The sequence below is a fragment of the Cetorhinus maximus genome, chromosome 13, assembly GCF_964194155.1.
Source record: "Cetorhinus maximus chromosome 13, sCetMax3.hap1.1, whole genome shotgun sequence".
Classification (NCBI taxonomy): domain Eukaryota; kingdom Metazoa; phylum Chordata; class Chondrichthyes; order Lamniformes; family Cetorhinidae; genus Cetorhinus; species Cetorhinus maximus.
Window position 1 is genome coordinate 42,346,895 of NC_135891.1, and position 17,846 is coordinate 42,364,740.

The following is a 17,846-nucleotide window of genomic DNA, read 5'->3' on the forward strand; positions in this document are numbered from 1 at the left end:
ACTATACACAGATGCAATCTATCTGGAGCAGGGGTTTTATTCTCTCCAAGTTTGAGTCATTTATCAACTATCTTCCCAACGTTCTATCTTAAGTGTCTTTATATCTGTTTTGTTTCCTTCTTCTAATGTCATGTCTATTCTTTGTTAAATACCCAGGCAAAGTAATAATTTAAAGTTCCTGCCATTTCACCAATATTTCACCAAAAGATGGTGGGATAGCTCAGTTAATTACGGGTGGCATTAGTTCAGTACTGAGAGATGACCTTAGCTTGAAAGAGCAAGAGGTTGGGTAGAGATAAGAAATAGTAAAGGTAAGAGGTCACTTGTGGCACTTGTGGGAGTAGTTTAGAGGCCCCCTAGCAGTAGTTACACTATAGGACAGAGCATACATGAAGAAATAAATGGAGTGTATAAGAAAGGTACTATGATAATCATGGGTAACTTTAATCTACATGTAAATTGGGAAAATCAGGTTAACAAAGGTAGTCTGGGAAATGAGTTCACAGAGTGTTTTCAGGACAATTTCTTAGAGCAGTACATTCTAGAACCAACAAGAGAGCAGGATATCCTAGACCTGGTAATGTGCAATGAGACAGGATTAATCAACTTCATGGTAAAGGAGCTTCAAGGAAACAATGATCACAGCATGATAGAATTTCATGTTCAGTTTGAAATGGAAAAGTGTGGGTCCATAACTAGTGTTTTAAAAAAATTAACTAATTCACAGCCCCTTAAACTCTTTCGAGTTATCAACAGTCACAGATTGCAACTCTTTTCGAGTACAATCACAGTTCTTGGTTTCCGGGAGTGGGACATGAACCCACAACCCTCTGATTCAAAGGCGAGGGTGCTATGAACTGAGCCACAGCTGACACCTCCCTAGTGTTTTAAACCTAAATAAAGGTAAACATGAGGGTATGAGGGCAAAGCTGGCTAAGGTGAACTGGACAACTAGGTTAAAAGGTAGCACAGTAGAGTTGCTATGGCAGATTTTTAAGGAGATATTTAATAATGCTCAGGAGACTTATCCCAATGAAAAAGAAAAGACTCTTTGAGAAGGATGCATCATCCGTGGCTAAATAAGGAAGTTAAGGATAGTATTAAATTGAAAGAAACACTGTACAAATCTGAAAAGATTATTGGTAGGTCAGCGGATTGGACAGATTTTAAGAACCAGCAAAGAGTGGTGATAGGGAGGTGATAGGGAGGGAGGGATAGAGAGAAACTTAATACAAGCACCATCACCAGGGAAAGGATGCAAGGAAAACTATTAGACCTAAAGACTGACAAGACCCCATGACCGGATGGCTTGCATCCTAGGGTCTTAAAAGAAGTGGTGGCACAGATAGCAGACGCATTGGTTACAATCTTCAAAAATTCCTTAGATTCTGGAAAAGTTCCTGCGGATTGGAAAATAGCTAATGTAATACCTTTATTCAAGAAAGGACTGAGGCAGAAAGCAGGAAACTGTAGGCAGGTTAGCCTAACATCTGTCATTGGGAAAGTACAGGAATCCATTATTAAGGAGGCTATAGCAGGATGCTTAGAAAACCACAATTTTATCAGGCAGACCCTTTGTGAAAGGGAAATCACGTTTAACTAATCCATTAGAGTTTTTTGACGAAGTAACATTCAAGGTGGATAAAGAGGAAATGGTAGATGTGTGTACTTGGATTTCCAAAAGGCAGCTGATAAGGTACCACATCAAAAGTTACTACACAAGATAAGAGCACGTGGTGTAAGGGATAACATACTGACGTGGATAAAGAGGAAATGGTAGATGTGTGTACTTGGATTTCCAAAAGGCAGCTGATAAGGTACCACATCAAAAGTTACTACACAAGATAAGAGCACGTGGTGTAAGGGATAACATACTGACGTGGATAAAGGATTGGTTGGCTAACAGGAAGCAAAGATTAGGGATAAATGGGCCTTTTTCAGATTTACAAGCTGTAACTAGTGGAGTGCCACAGAGGTCAGTGCTGGATCCAGGTCCTCAACTATTTACAATGTATGTCAATGACTTAGATGAAGGGGCTGAATGTATGGTTACTAAATTTGCTGATGGTACCATGATAGGTAGGAAAATAAGTTGTCAAGAGGAGGTAGAGAGTCTAAAGAGGAATATAGGGCAGGTTAAATGAGTGGGAAAAAATTTGGCAGATGGAGTATAATATGGGAAAATGTGAACATGTTCACTTTGATGGGAAAAATAGGAAAGCAACATACTACTTAAATAGAAAAAATTGCAGAACTCAGCGGTACAGATGGATCTGGGTGTCCTGGTACATGAATCGCATAAAGTCAGTATGCAGGTACAGCAAGAGATTAGCGAGGCAAATAGAATGTTTGTGTTTATTGCAAGAGGGATGGAATATAAAAGTAGGGAAGCTTTACTACAGCTGTACAGGGTCTTGGTGAGACCACATCTGTATGCAGTACTGTATGCAGTTTTGGTCGTCTTATTAAAAAAAATATGTATAATTGCTTTAGAAGCAGTTCAGAAAAAGGTTCACTGGACCCTTCCTGGGATCAAGGGGCTGTCTTATGAAGAAAGGTTGAACAGGTTGGGCCTATACCCAATGGAGTTTAGAACAATGAGAGGTGATTTCGTTGAAATGTATAAGATCCTGGCGATACTTGATAGGGTGGATATTGGGAGGATGTTTCCTCTTGTGGGGGAGACTAAAACTAGGGGACATAATTTTAAAATAAGAAGTCTCCATTTTAAGACAGGGATGAGGAGAAACTTTTTCTCCCAAAGGGTCATTAATGCGTAGAATTCTCTTCCTCAGAAAGCATTGGAGGCCAGGTCATTGAATTTATTCAAGGCAGAGTTAGGCAGATTTTTGCTAGGCAAGGGAGTCAGGGGTTATGGGGGACAGACAGGAAAATGGAGTTGAGACCAGAACCAGATGATCTTATGGAATAGTGGAGCAGGCTTGAAGGGTCCAATGGCCTACTCATGCTCCTATGTTCCTATATACCGCTGAGTGTGTATCTATTCATGGCCCTATCCCTATTCAGATTTTTCTTTTGGTTTTTATGTATCTGTTGAATACCTTAATCTTCTTTTTTATATTCTTTGATGGTTTAATTTGTAGTGTCTCTGTGCCTTCCTAATTTGCTTTGATTTCTTTCCTGGCCTTTTTTATTCTCTTTGCCATCCTTTTTTTTATTGTTGTCTATGTACTTAATGACAAGCTTTCTCTTTAGCTTTAATGTTGTCCTTAATTTTTTAATTAATGCATGATGCATTATTACTGACTCGTCTGTTCTCAGTGGCTATATTTCTCCTGATCTCAATTGATCGTTTAAATATTTCCCACTGCTGTTCCATTTCTTTGTTAGTAAATGTATCCAGTTTTCTTTCTCTAGACCTGTTCCCATCTTCTTAAAATCATTTTTTTTCCAGTTTATTACTTTGGCCTTTTTCTTACTTATGTTATTCTCATTATTCTCACTCATTACCTTAAACTGTATTATGTTGTGATCATTATTGCCTAGATATTCCTCTATGCTTATCTCTCTTAACTTAACTCTTAACACTAGCTCATTTTTCACCATTAGGCCCAGCAGTGTTCTTTCTCTTGTTGGACGTTTTTTTACATACTAAGTAAGAAAGGAATCCTACACAAGTAATAAAAACTCAAACCTATATCTTTTGTTCCTAGCTCTCTTTGCCAGCTTATTTGAGACAGTTAAAATCTCCCATGATTATTATTTTGTATTTAGTTCACATATTTGCTTACATATTGTTGCAAATACCTGATTTCATAATTCATACATTTTAGAAAATAACTTAGTTTAGGAATTGAATTTAAATGTAGATAATTTAAAACATTTGGTTGAGGAACTGGTAAACAGATGAGGGGTAATTAGAGTTCAGAGGGTCTTTATATAATATTGTCAAAGTTAGAAGTGGGAAAACTTGAACAATGGATGACCCATCTTTGAGCATTTGGTCAGAACAAAAGATCAACTGTTATTTCAGTAAGGGATTTAGATTATTCATATTGTTCCCAGATCGAAGAAGCTAAAAGCACCTTTGTAAACATGTGGTTTCCTGGTGGAAGCAGCAAGTCTGGAAAGAGGGCTGTTAATTCCATTAGATGTATAAATTAATTGTGTAGGGGTTGTTTTGAAGGTAAAAGATACTTGATTTACATATCTGTTTGAGAGCATCCCAAGTGAAGATGAGCATCCCAGAGAAGGTACCCTTTTGTGTTTTTTGTTTCTAAGAGAAACAAGCAGTCAGCTTGAAGAAGGCAGGAAGAGAGGATTTGCCAGAAGCTGTAAAGTAACACAAGTTGTACAAGTTGTCGATGGGGAACAGACTGGGAGAACACAGCCTTTTTTTATATACATTCATGGGGTGTAGGCACCGCTGGCTAGGCCAGCATTTATTGCCCATCCCTAATTGTTGCCCTTGTTGCAGTTAAGGGTCAACCACATTGCTGTGGGTCCTGCCAGACCAGGTAAGGATGGCATATTTCCTTCCCTAAAGGACATTAGTGAACCAGATGGGTTTTTACAACAATCAACAATGGTCTCATGGTCATCATCAGGCTTTTAATTCCAGATTTTTTCTATTGAATTCATCTGTCATGGTGGGATTTGAACCCGGATCCCCAGAGCATTACTCTGGGTCTTTAGAATACCAGTCTGGAATATCAGTGTGCTTGCACATGAGCAGGGGAGAGACCTCATCCTGAGTGCGACACAACCAGAGTGAGTCTGGGTGTTGGCAATTTGGTGCACAGTGGTAATTGAACTGGTAAGTCTTTCTCTTTAATTTTTGGAAGTGCAGTAGTCTAGTTAAAAGGTTGGTAAGGTAGCTGACTCAGCTGACTGTGTGACAGTTAACTGTCAATCACCTGAAGCATGATTAGGGTCTGAATAGGTGTTGATTACCATTTGAAGCTTAACTAGTGAGAGTCATCTCAGCTCACCTCAGCTGTATTTAAGAAAGGGACTATTAGAAGCACACTATCAGTGTACTTGCACACGAGCAGGGGAGAGACCTCATCCTGGATGAGACACAGCCAGAGTGAGTGTGGGTATTGGCAATTTGGTGCACAGTGGGAATTAGATGCAGAGAGGAAGAGGTGCTCTTTGCAATTTTTCTTTGCTATCCAACTTCTTAAATCTTCAGAGAGTGGTCTTGCCCTGCTACAGCAGTAAAGGCTACTAGGGAGAGAAATGACTGGTAGGTAGTGGGTAATGTTGGGTGAGTATTTTCTACTTTTATGGCTTATAGTTTAAGGTCTTTTTGTGGTTTATAGTTTGTATATTCTGTAGTAATGAGGATGAGGAAAGAAAGGCCCTAGAGTAATTGATTTAAAAGGTTTAATTTAAAGGGATAAGTCAAGGCAGGAGAGCTCAAAGCCGTGGTGTATTCCATATGGGAATCCGGGAACATTTCCAGTGCCCAGGACCAGTATGTGTGCAGGAAGTGTCCAGCTTCAGCTCCTGGAAGCTCAGGTTTCAGAGCTGGAATGGCAGCTGGGGACACAGTCTGAGAGCATCATGGATAGCACGTTTAGAGAGGCAGTCACACCGCAGCTGAAGGGACTTGAGGAAGGAAGGGAATAGGTGACCACCAGGCAGTCCAAGCGAAACAAGCAGATAGTTCAGGAGTCTCCTGGGGTTCCGCTCGCAAATCGGTATTCCATTTTGGAGACTGATGAAGGTGCTGGTTCCTCCAGGGAGTGCAGACAGAGCCAAGCTTCTGGCACCACAAGCAACCTGTCTGTACAGGAGGGGAGGAAGATCAATAGTAATAGGGGATTCTATAGTCAGGGGAACAGATAGGTGCTACAGTGGCCGTCAATGTGACTCCAGAATGGTGTGTTGCCTCCCTGGTGCCAGGGTCCAGGATGTCACTGAACGGCTGCAGGGCATCCTGAAGGGGGAGGGTGATAAGGCAGAGGTCATGGTACATGTTGGTACCAATGTGACATTGGTAGAAAGAGGGATGAGGTCTTGCATCAAGAATTCAGGGAGTTAGGCAGCAGACTAAAAAGCAGGACCTCTTGGGTTGTAATCTCTGGATTACTCCAAGTGCCACGTGTTAGTGAGCTCAGAAATAGGAGAATAGCACAGATGAATACATGGCTTAAGAGTTGGTGCAGGATGGATGGTTTTGGATTCCTGGATCACTAGGACCATTTCTGGGGAAGGTGGAATCTGTACAAGCAGGATGGTCTACATCTGAACCAGAGAGGGACTAACATCCTTGTGGATGGGTTTGCTAGTGCTGTTGGGAGGAGTTTAAACTCACTCGGCGGCGGACGGGGTGGAGGGCACACAGAATGTTAGCAGAATAGGGACACATCATAATACAGTAAAACAGTAAATCAAGTCAGAGGGAGTACAGCTGCATTAAGTTTCAAGGGAGTAAGGCAAGGCTGGATGGCCTCTACTTTAATGCCAGGAGTATTACAGGTAAAACAGATGAGTTAAGGATGAGGATTGACAAGTGGAATTGTGATATAGTAGCTATCACAGAGACGTGGTTGAGGGAGGAGCAGGATTGGCAGCTCAACATTCTGGGATAGAGAATCTTCAAGCGAGACGGGGAGGGGGTAAAAGAGGAGGCGGCATTGCATTATTAGTTAAGGAGTCAGTTACTACAATAAGGAGAGATGATATCTTGGAGGGGGCATTAAATGAAGCTTTGTGGGCAGAGTTTAGGAATAAAAAAGAGGCAGCCACATTGTTAGGTGTTTATTACAGACCCCCAGATAGTCAGCAGGAAACTGAGGAGCAAATATGTGCACAATTTGCCGAGGTGTGTAAAAACAATAACAATAGGGTAATTATATTAGGTGATTTCAACTTTCCCAACATTAACTGGGATAGACATAGTGTTAAGGGCTTGGATGGAGTAGATTTCTTGAAATGTGTACAGGAGAACTTTTTAGGTCCAACAAGGGACGGCGCAGTGCTGGACCTAATTCTGGGGAATGAAGCCGGACAGGTGGCTGAGGCGATGGTGGGGGAGCATTTTAGTGATAGCGACCACAACATGGTACAATTTAAGCTTGTTATGGACAAAGAAATAGACAAGTTGCAAAAAAATGTTTTGGATTGGGGGAGAGCGGATTTTAGTAAAATAAGGCAAGGTAGACTGGGAACAGCTACTTGTGGGGAAATCTACAGAAGAGCAGTGGGGGGCATTCTAAAAGGAAATGGGAAAGGTACAGGCTCAACATGTTCCCTTTAGGGTGATAGGAAGCAATAAAAAGCCCAGAAAACCATGGATGACCAGAGATATTTAGGTTATGATGAGAAGGAAAAGAGAGGCTTTTAGCAGGTACAAGGGAAGCATTAGTGGAGTACAGAAAGTGCAGGGTGGAGCTTAAGAAAGCAATTAGGAGAGCAAAGAGGGAATATGAGAAAGCTCTGGCTGGTAAAAGTAGGGAAAATCCCAAGATATTCTATAAGTATATCAATGGGAAGAGGATAACCAGGGAAAGAGTAGGCACCAAGGGGGCAATCTATGGGTGGAGCCATAGGACATCGGTAGAGTGTTGAACGAATACTTCACATCCATCTTCACCCAAGAGAATGAGGATGAAGGTATCGAACTCAGGGAGAGAGACTGCGAGATTCTTGAGCAAATTGATATAGGGAGTGACATGGTATTGGAGGTGTTGGCAGGCTTAAAAGTGGACAAATCTCCAGGTCCAGATGACTTGTGTCCCAGGCTGCTGAGGGAGGCAAGGGAAAAGATCGCAGTGGCTCTGACCCAAATTTTTAATTCCTCTCTGGCCACGGGGGAGGTGCCAGAGGACTGGAGAACAGGTAATGTTGTTCCACTATTTAAGAAGGGTTGTAGAGGTAAGCCATGGGACTACAGACCAGTGAGTCTCACGTCAGTGGTAGGGAAACTATTGGAGAAAATTCTGAAGGAGAGAATCTATCTCCACTTGGAGAGGCAAGGTTTGATCAGGGTTAGTCAGCATGGCTTTGTCAGAGGGAGGTCACGCCTAATAAATTTGATTGAATTTTTTGAGGAGGTGACCAGGTGTGTAGATGAGGGTAGTGCAGTTGATGTAGTTTATATGGATTTCAGCAAAGCTTTTGACAAGATCCCACATGGGAGATTTTATAAAGAAGGTAAATGCACAAGGGATACAAGGTAATTTGATAAGGTGGATTCAAAATTGGCTTAGTTGTAGGAGGCAGAGGGTGATGACAGCAGGCTGCTTCAATGACTGGAAGCCAGTGTCCAGTGGCGTACCACAGGGATCTGTGCTGAGTCCCCCATTATTCATCATTTATATAAACGACATAGATGACTATTTGGGGGTAGGATTAGGATGACACAAAGATTGGCTGGGTGGTTAACAGTGAGGCTGAGTGTCTTGGGCTACAGGAAGATATAGACGGGGTGGTCAAATGGGCAGATAAGTGGCAGATGGAATTTAACCCTGAAAAGTGAGGTAATACACTTTAGAAGGAGTAATTTGACAAGGAATTATTCAATGAATGGCATGACGCTAGGACGTTCTGAGGAACAAAGGGATCTAGGCGTGTGTCCATAGATCTCTGAAGGTGGAGGGGCATGTTAGTGGGGTGGTGAGAAAGGCATATGGGACACTTGCCTTTATCAATTGAGGCATAGATTACAAAAGTAGGGAGGTCATGCTGGAGTTGTATAGAACCTTGCTGAGGTCACAGCTTGAGTACTGTGTGCAATTCTGATCGCAAAATTATGGGAAGGATGTGATTGCACTGGAGGGGGTGCAGAGGAGATTCACCAGGATGTTGCCTGGGATGAAACATTTAAGTTATGAAGAGAGGTTGGATGGACTTGGCTTGTTTTTGTTGAAGCGGAGAAGACTGAGGGGCGACCTGATTGAGATGTACAAGATTATGAGGGGCATGGACAGGGTGGATAGGGAGCAGCTGTTCCCCTTAGTTGAAGGGTCAGTCACAAGGGGACACAAGTTCAAGGTGAGGGGCAGGAGGTTTAGGGGGGTAATGTGAGGAAAAACATTTTTACCCAGAGGGTGGTGATGGTCTGGAATAGATTGCCTGGGAGGGTGCTGGAGGCAGGTTGCCTCACATACTTTAAAAACTACCTGGATGAGCACTTGGCACATCATAACATTCAAGGCTATGGGCCAAGTGCTGGTAAATGGGATTAAGTAAGTAGGTCAGGTGCTTCTCACGTGTCGGTGCAGACTCAATGGGCCGAAGGGCCTCTTCTGCACTGTATGATTCTGTGACAACAGCATTATGCCACTGCCTCCCCTGTCTGTGTCTGTCCTAAGCCAGGGCAGGGAGTGTAGAGGGCATTAGAAACCAAGGGTGTTCCTGATTGTTAAATCACTAAGCATGAATGTAGTGAGCCCCAAGTTTGAGCTGAGAAGTCCATAATCATGAGGTTTTACAAGAAAGTTGGAGGGTTTCATAGCCAAGAGGTAATGGAAGAATCCCCACAATTTCTTAAATCGTCAAGAATAGCTGGAACACTGAAGATAAATCAAAGTGAATTGGGCCAGAGAGCTGTGGCACACTTGGTTTGACTCCAAGGAGAAGTGAATGAATTCTCAAGATCTCGAAATTTATAAGGAAACTCTTGGGTGGAGTTAGGAAATAAAAAGGGGAACCGGGTTTTTACTCTTAAGTCATGGCAAACTATAGTGTTAACTTAGTAGTGCTTGCTTTGTTTAATATTTGTTTTTATATACATTAAAGTTTGTATTTTGTTTAAAAACATGACAATTTGTAATGTAATTTCTTTCAATTAATCACTAGGTGTTTGAATTTCTCTTTAAACGTTAATGGCCTGTACAGAATTCATAACAAAATTTCTTCTTCCACTTGCTTTACATTAATTGTTGGTTTGTAATATAGCATTAGTGTGACTGATACCTTACTATCTTTAATTTAAATTCATATTGAGTCTGTTTTTAACCTTCTGTTAGTTATTTTCCTTTTTCCTATTGCCATTATGTTATCTCTAATTAGTAGAGTTGCTCCACATCCCTCCCGCACTCACCCGCCCACCCTTCTTCCTTCAAAATTCTGATTATGATATAACCTGCAATACTTAGTTACCAGTCCTACTCTTAACATAGCAATGTTTTAATTATTCCTATTACATCTGGTTCCTCACTACAGATTATTCCCTCCAATTCCTCCATTTCATTTTGAATGCTGTGCACATTGCACAGGCAGTTTAATTTGTCTTTAATAGTCTGCTGAAGAGGAAAAAGATGCAGATTTTCTGGCCTGACATTTAGATAAAAGGATAATTTCTGTTCTCAATTACAATTGCTGAAAATATTGAATTACCTGCCAGAAAGCTTTCAAAACATGTTGAATTCTATGGTGGAGCTTACAACATGCTTGTGTGGGAATTTCATTCAAGTCCTAGATTCAACTTGGACAGGCTAGAAGATCAAAGAGATAGGAGCTAGATTTAGTGCAGTGGCACCAGGAAGTCGGCTCTTCTACAGATTCAGTGGGAGTTCTGAACTGCAGCTGAGACAAGAATGGTTGTGTAATGTGCATGGAAAATGGTGCCACCTCTAAATGATGGAAAACTTCTGCATTGCTGTGATCCCCTCAGGAGTGGGTAAAGATAGTGGGCCTCAGGGAGGGAAGCAGCTGGGGGTGCTATTGGAAATAGCTCCTATAAGACATGCAGAACCAACATTTGAACAAATTGCTTTGTGCTCAAAATATTCTTGATTTGTGCCCCTGCTGTGAGCTCATCTATCTAGCTTATCCAATATGGCTAGAGGCACACTTGTAGCCAGAAATATGTGCACACTTCTTGCTCACCATGTTAGAGGCTGAAGAAGCTATTTAGCACTTAAAAAGCAGATGCCATGCAGTCAGTTTCTATTGAAATACAATTGTCTATATTCATTTAGACTATTAGTGACTGACAGGAAAAATTTACAGCAGTATGTATTTTGTTCACTAATCAATGGCACATTAATTACATCAAAATAAGTAGTACTGTAACTCGTGTTTTGCATGTTTCTGATTTGGAGTAGAAGTATATAGACAGAAAGGAATGAAAAAATACAATGAAGTAAAATATTAAAAAGATAATGGCAAAGTATTTGTTAATATTGCTATATTCTATGGTTTAGATTTAGTTGTTTCTTACCTGATATTATTTGTAATCAATTTATCATGATCAGTTGCTTTAAATTTCACCAATTCTTTGTTTAATTTGAGACCTTCTGGTAGCTGAACAGTTACTTCTGGAGGGTGGACCACAGGTGCGTCATTAATATCATACACATTGACAACTACAGATACACTGTCTAGTGCATCAGCTTTTTGGTCATCAGTCTTTTTTGAACAACTAAAAAACATTTCCTCATTTTCGACAGAGATCTTCAGCTGTCTCTTTGAACCACCTTCATAGTTCAAATGCTGCAAATATAAGAGAACAAATTCCAATAGACAATATCTGTTCAGGTAGTTCAATAAGACATTGGGCAGGATTTCCTAGCAGTGCATTCCAGGTGCTAACCACAGTCTGTGTAAAAAATGCTTTTCCTCTTCTGCTAATGACCTTAAATCTGTACCCTCCGATTCTCAATCCCTCCACCAATAGGAACAGTTTCTCCCTATCTACTCTGTCCAGACCCCTCATGATTTTGAATACCTCTATCAAATCTCCCCTCAACCTTCCCTTCTGCAAGGAGAACAGTCCCAACTTCTCAAAGCTATCCACATAACTGAAGTTCCGCAGCCTGGAAATCATTCTCGTGAATCTTTTCTGCACCCTCTCTAATGCCTTCACATCCTTTCTAAAGTGTGGTACCCAGAACTGGACACAATACTCCAGTTGAGACCAGACCAGTGTTTTATACAGGTTTATCATAAGTTTCTTGCTCTTATACTCTATGGCCCTAAATTTAGCAGCTAGAGTATGTGCAGTTTTTAATTTGGAGCTGAAATATAGGCATGAAGGAGCTGAGTACAAACAGTATGTAAATCAGGCAGCCAGTTCAACTCACTTCTATTGCATAAAGTGTGCACTAGTTATTAATAAGCTCCTTGATTCTAAACCAGAAGGTTGTAGATTTAAATAGCAAGCTCATAGTCTAGGTTGATACCCCAAGGCAGTAATGAGGGACTGCTGCATTGCTGGAGGTCCCATCTTCCTGAAGAGATGTTAAACTGACTTCCAACTCTCACAGGTGGATGTAAGAGATCCCACAACGTTATTTTGAAGAAGAGAATGGAAATTCTCCTCTTCCCAATAATCATGACTCAAGCAACAGCTAAAACCAGATTATTTGGTCATTATCAGGTTTCTGTTAGCGGGATCTTGCTGTGTGCAATTTGGCTGCCACATTTCTTACAATACAACAATCGACTACATTTTTTTAAGAAATGCTTCGTTGGCTGTGAAGTGCATTGTGACATTTTATATTCTGGGAAAGGGAAAAGCTAAATATAGTCTTCAAATTACCTTACGTGAAAAACTAAGATCTGGTAGGTAGCTCTATAGCAATATGTTAAGCCCAGGCACATTGTATGCCCAATCTTAATTATTCCTGGTCCAGCAAAAAAGCATCGATTATAGATTAATATTACAGTAGCAAATATCATTATTAAGTAATGTAAATTGTTTACCTTAACAAGGGATAGTATTCCATCATTTGTTTCTGGATCAGTTTCAATCCTGTAATTTCCATGTTCATTCCCTTCTGTTATGTCATACTTTGCCCTCCAGGCTGGTGTTTTGGGACTATCTTTGTCAGTGACACTTACTCTAAGTATAGTCACATGTTCATCATTTTCCTTTACTTGACCTGAAAACTGAAGATTGTAATAAACATTTGTTAAAATGTCAGCTCTTATGACAGTTCTTATGATTCTCAAAAGAAGATTCTGATGGTCAATAAACAAACCAGTTCAAGTCTGATGGTGCATTGGGCTTATGGGGCTAATTTTTGTCTTTAGACAATAGTCTGTTTTAAACGGTTTTGATATTCATATGTGAACATCAAATGCAAATGTCACAACAAAAATAGCACTCATTTTACCAGTAGAAGACCATTTGCATAACGTCAGATGAAAACTCAGATGTATCTAGTGATAAGTGGTGAAAGAGGAAAATTACACAAGTGAAATTTAAGGAGACAACAATGGTTAAATGAGTGTCACAATGAGGGACAAAAATTCAGAAAACTTTGCCAGTTTTAAAAGGCATCACAATCCATCAGCAACCTTTGCAAGGATGAAGAGATAAGAGACTCCCAAACAAAAATAAAAGGAAAAGAAACCCCAAGCACAGGCACAAATGATGCAGCAACCCATCACTTGACCTCTGTCTAACAATTGCTGAAGTGGGGTGGTGCTGCATGATGTGTCTCTGAAGAGAATCACTCACTGCCACACTAAAGCACCATTATATAGGTCAGCAAGTGCACAGGATTATGCAGCCAGGTTTGAGGCCACAGCTGGTCATTACTATCCCTGCAGACATGCCTTCTGCTGTATGATTACTGCAGATGGCATTTCAGCAGATAGCACCATCTTGCCTATGCCTATATCTGCTGACCCTGACAAGACAAATCCCCATAACATTGACTGATAGATGTGGAAGTGAATGCAGTTGGTAGTATCTTTTTGAGTTTGCCAAATAGGCAACAATGGCCTTTGTTCACCCCAGCATGCCATCTTTCTGGTGGTGCCATCTCCTAAGTTTATTGTGCTTCTGAAGAATCTTCTAGCAGTACACTTAGTTACACATGCATGCCCACCATTGCTAGCATAGTCATTGTTGAGAATAGGACTTAAGCCGTAAATATTCAAAGTGAAGCAACATCAGCTTTCTCTGTAGATTCAGGGGCACTGGAAGGGATTGGGGAAGGTGAAGAGCACACAGCTCTTCTAGGGTTGCCTGAGCAGCCAAGCATCCTCTGTATGTCTTTCTCTTCATCCAGACTAATCAACACAGAAGATGTGCATTAGCAAATACACTGGTGCTAGTAAGAGGAACGAGGGACAAAACATATTGGCCGGGATTTTCCATGCCCACTGGCGTCGGGCATGTTTGTAGCGTGAGCAGACAAGATGGCATGATTGGTTTCACAAAGGCATGAAACCAGTTTGTGATTGTCTGCTCAAGTCGCTGATGGTGGTCCGCATTTCCCGCCATCGGACATCAGGAACCTCATTGTAATACATCTGCATATCATTGTTAGACCGGCCAGCCAGAATTGTTCCCCACCACCCGAACCCCCATCCCCCCACCACCCCCACTGGATCGTTCATCCATGCCAGCAGGAAAACACACCAATCTGTTTCACAACAGCACATAAATGACATGTACCTGGTGGGCTGCACTTCGCTTGGGACTTCAAGGTTTGTTTGCCTACCTTGCTTCGGGCAGCACTTGCAGTCATCAGCGTCAGGCTTCACAGCCAGCACTACCTACCAGATCAGTCATATGTGGGTGACTTTTCGATGGCCGCAGGGCTAGGACTTGCTTGGTGAAAAGTGAGAAGTGGCCTCAGGCAAGGGAAGAGGCTGCAGGACGAGGGCTATGTGAGATTAGAGTGGTGAGATGGTTGCTATACCCTGGCTGCATGGATGAGATCATTCATCCTTTATCTGCATTGGATGGCCAACCTCTTCTATGCAGCATTGGCACTGCCACCGCCTCCCAAGCCTGGTTGGCCATGCCGCTGCCCATCTCCGGCCAGAGCCAGGGTAGAGAACATCGCGGCACACCTCCATAGCATCCAAAAGGTGTTCCAGTGATGCATACTAAACCTGGGGGCTGCAGTCTTTTTGGCTTTCATGGACATCTACCCTGCAGTAGTCGTGGGCTGGAAGCACTGAGATGTGTGTGTGCGGCTGGATTTTAAACATGGCGACTGGCGTGATAAAGTGGTGATTGATGGCGTGGCAGGCGAAAGGGCCCGGCATGGAAACAGCGCGTTTGCCGGGAATGCATGAGTAATGCCGTAACTTTGGGATGATATGGCGTGGAAACACAACGTTGCAGCCGACGGGTAAAATGCTGTTTTACCCGCCCGCTACCGCACTTAATGCAAATCTGGGACAATTCCACCCAATAACGATCCACCAGCAGGAGCAAAAAACAAATTTCACAAGAAGGACCTCAAAAAGCCCAAAATATTTATCTTCAAAATAGGCTGAAGCTACACCCAAGGCCTCCATCTGCCAGATTAATTTCCAAGCCCGTGTTGGGGTCTTGATGTCCCACCTGCATTCAGGCTCAGAAATAAAGTTGTGTCCTTCACAGCCCCCTTTTGAATAGACTGATGGAGCTCTAGTTGGGAGTTTGAAACATTATCCTCTGAATCAAGTGACACAGATACAGTAACCCAAGAGGTGGCTGTGGTGGAGTGGTAATATTACTGGAGAGCAATGCAGAGGCCCAGGCTAATGGTCTGGGGACGGGGGTTTGAATTCCAACAAAGCAACTGGTGGAGTTTAAATTAAATTAATAAACCTAGAACTATAAGCTAGTCTAATGGTGACCATAAAACCATTGTCAGTTGTTGTAAAAACATATCTGGTTCACTAATGTCCTTTACGGAAGGAAATCTGCCGTCCTTATCTAGCCTGGCCTATGTGTGACTCCAGACCTACAGCAATGGCGGTTAACTCTTACATTCCCTATGAAATGGCTGGGCAGGCCATTCAGTTGTCCGCTATTAAATCTAAAAGGAATGAAACCAGATGGATCACCCGGCATTGACCTAGGCACCAGAAATAACAATGGAAACCCATGGCTGTTGACCCTGCAAAGTCCTCCTAACTAATACCTCAGGGTTGTGCTAAAACTGGAAGAGTTGTCCAGTAGATTAGTCAAGCAATAGCCTGACATAGCCATATTCACCAAATCATACCTTACAGCCAATATCCCAGATACTACCATCCCTGGGTATGTCCTGTTGGTGGACACCAGAGGTGGGGGCACAGTGGCATACAGTCAGGAGGGAGTTGCCTTGGAGTCCTCAACATTGACTCTGAACCCCATGAAGTTTCATGACATCATGTCAAACATGGGCAAGGAATCCTCCTGCTGGTTACCAGCTACATCATCAGATGAATCCGTATTCCTCCATGTTGAATACCACTTGGAGGAAGCACTGACGCTGGCAAGAAAATAGAATGTCCTCTGGGTAGCAGACTTCAATGTCCATCACCAAGAGTGGCTGAGTAACACCACTTACTGACTGAGCTGACCGAGTACTAAAGGACATAGCTGCTAGACTGGCTCTGCGGCAGGTGGTGAGGGAACCAACAAAGAGGGAAAAACATACTTGACCTCATCCTCACCAATCTATCAGCTGCAGATGTATCTGTCCATGACAGTATCGGCAAGGATGACCACACGATAGTTCCTGTGGAGACAAAGACCCATCTCTACACTGATCATGTGTGTGGCACTACAACAGTGCTAAATGGGATAAATTTTGAACAGGTCCAGCAGTTCAAAACTGGGAATCCATGAGGTGCTGCAGGCCATCAGCAGCAGCAGAATTGTATACAACCACAATCCGTAACCTCATGGCCTGGCATATCCCCCAATCAACTATTACCATCAAGCCAGCAGATCAACACTGGTTCAATGAAGAGTGTAGGAGGGTTTGTCAAGAACATGTCTGGCATACGTAAAAATGAGGTGCCAACCTGATGAAGCAACGACACAGGACTACTTACATGCCAAGTAGCATAAGCAGCAAGCGATAGACCGAGCTAAGCGATCCCACAGCCAAGAGGGTAATGCTCTGGGGACCCAGGTTCGAATCCCACCATGTCGGATGGTGAAATTTGAATTCAATAAAAAATCTGGAATTAAAAATTCCATGGACCATGGAACCACTGCTGATTGTCGTAAAAACTTATCTGATTTATTAATGTTCTTTAGAGAAGGAAATCTGCTGTCCTTACCTGGTCTGGCCTACTTGTCACTCCAGACCCATAGCAATGTGGTTGACTCTTAAATGTCCTCTGAACAAGGGCAATTAGGGATGGGTAACAAATGCTGGCCTAGACAGTGACATCCACATCCCATGAACAAACTTAAAAATACAGATTTGATATAAGCTCTGCAGTCCTGCCACATCCATTTGTGAATGGTGGTGGACAATTAAACATTTAACTGGAGGAGGAGACTCCACAAATATCACCATCCTCAATGCTGAGGGGGCCCAGTATATCAGTGTAAAAGACAAGACTGAAGAATTTGCGTCAATATTCAGCCAAAAGTGCCCAGTAGATGATCCATCTCAGCTTCTTCCTGAGATCACATCACAGATTTCAGTCTTCGGCTAATTCAATTCACTCCATGTGATATCAAGAAACAGCTGAAGGCATTGAATACTGAAAAGGTTATGGGACCTGACAATATTCCGGCAATAGCACTGAAGACTTGTGCTCCAGAACTAGCCAGTACCTCCAGTACCTCTAATCAAGCTGTTCCAGTACAGCCACAATACTGGCATCAACCCTGCAATGTGGAAAATTGCCCAGGTATGTCCTGCCCACAAAAAGCAGGATAAATCCAATCCACCTCATCAGTCTACTCAATCATCAGTAAAGTGATGGAAGGTGTCATTGACAGTGCTATCCAGCAGCACTTACTCTGTAATAATCTGCTTACTGATGATCAATTTGGGTTCCGCTAGGCCCACTCAGCTCCTCACCTTATTACAGCGTTGGTCCAAACATTGATTGAACTCCAGAGATGAGGAGAGAGTGACTGCCCTTGACATCAAGGCAGCATTTGACTGAGTGTGGCAGCAAGCAGCCCTAGAAAAATTGGAATCAGGGGGAAAACTCTCCATTGGTTGGAGTCATACAGAGCACAAAGG

At 42.3% G+C, this 17,846-nt stretch overlaps 1 protein-coding gene across 3 annotated transcripts in view; it reads right to left on the reverse strand.

The window, feature by feature from the left end:
- LOC144688571 (cadherin-like protein 26) overlaps positions 1-17,846 on the reverse strand; it is a 116,195-nt gene that overhangs the window by 59,667 nt on the left and 38,682 nt on the right. For all 3 annotated transcript variants that reach the window (XM_078555308.1, XM_078555307.1, XM_078555306.1), the window contains exons 8-9: positions 12,622-12,807; positions 11,138-11,409 (exon numbers count right to left, since the gene is read on the reverse strand). In XM_078555308.1, coding sequence (XP_078411434.1) covers positions 11,138-11,409; positions 12,622-12,807 — 458 coding nt within the window. The remainder of the gene's footprint in view (positions 1-11,137; positions 11,410-12,621; positions 12,808-17,846) is intronic.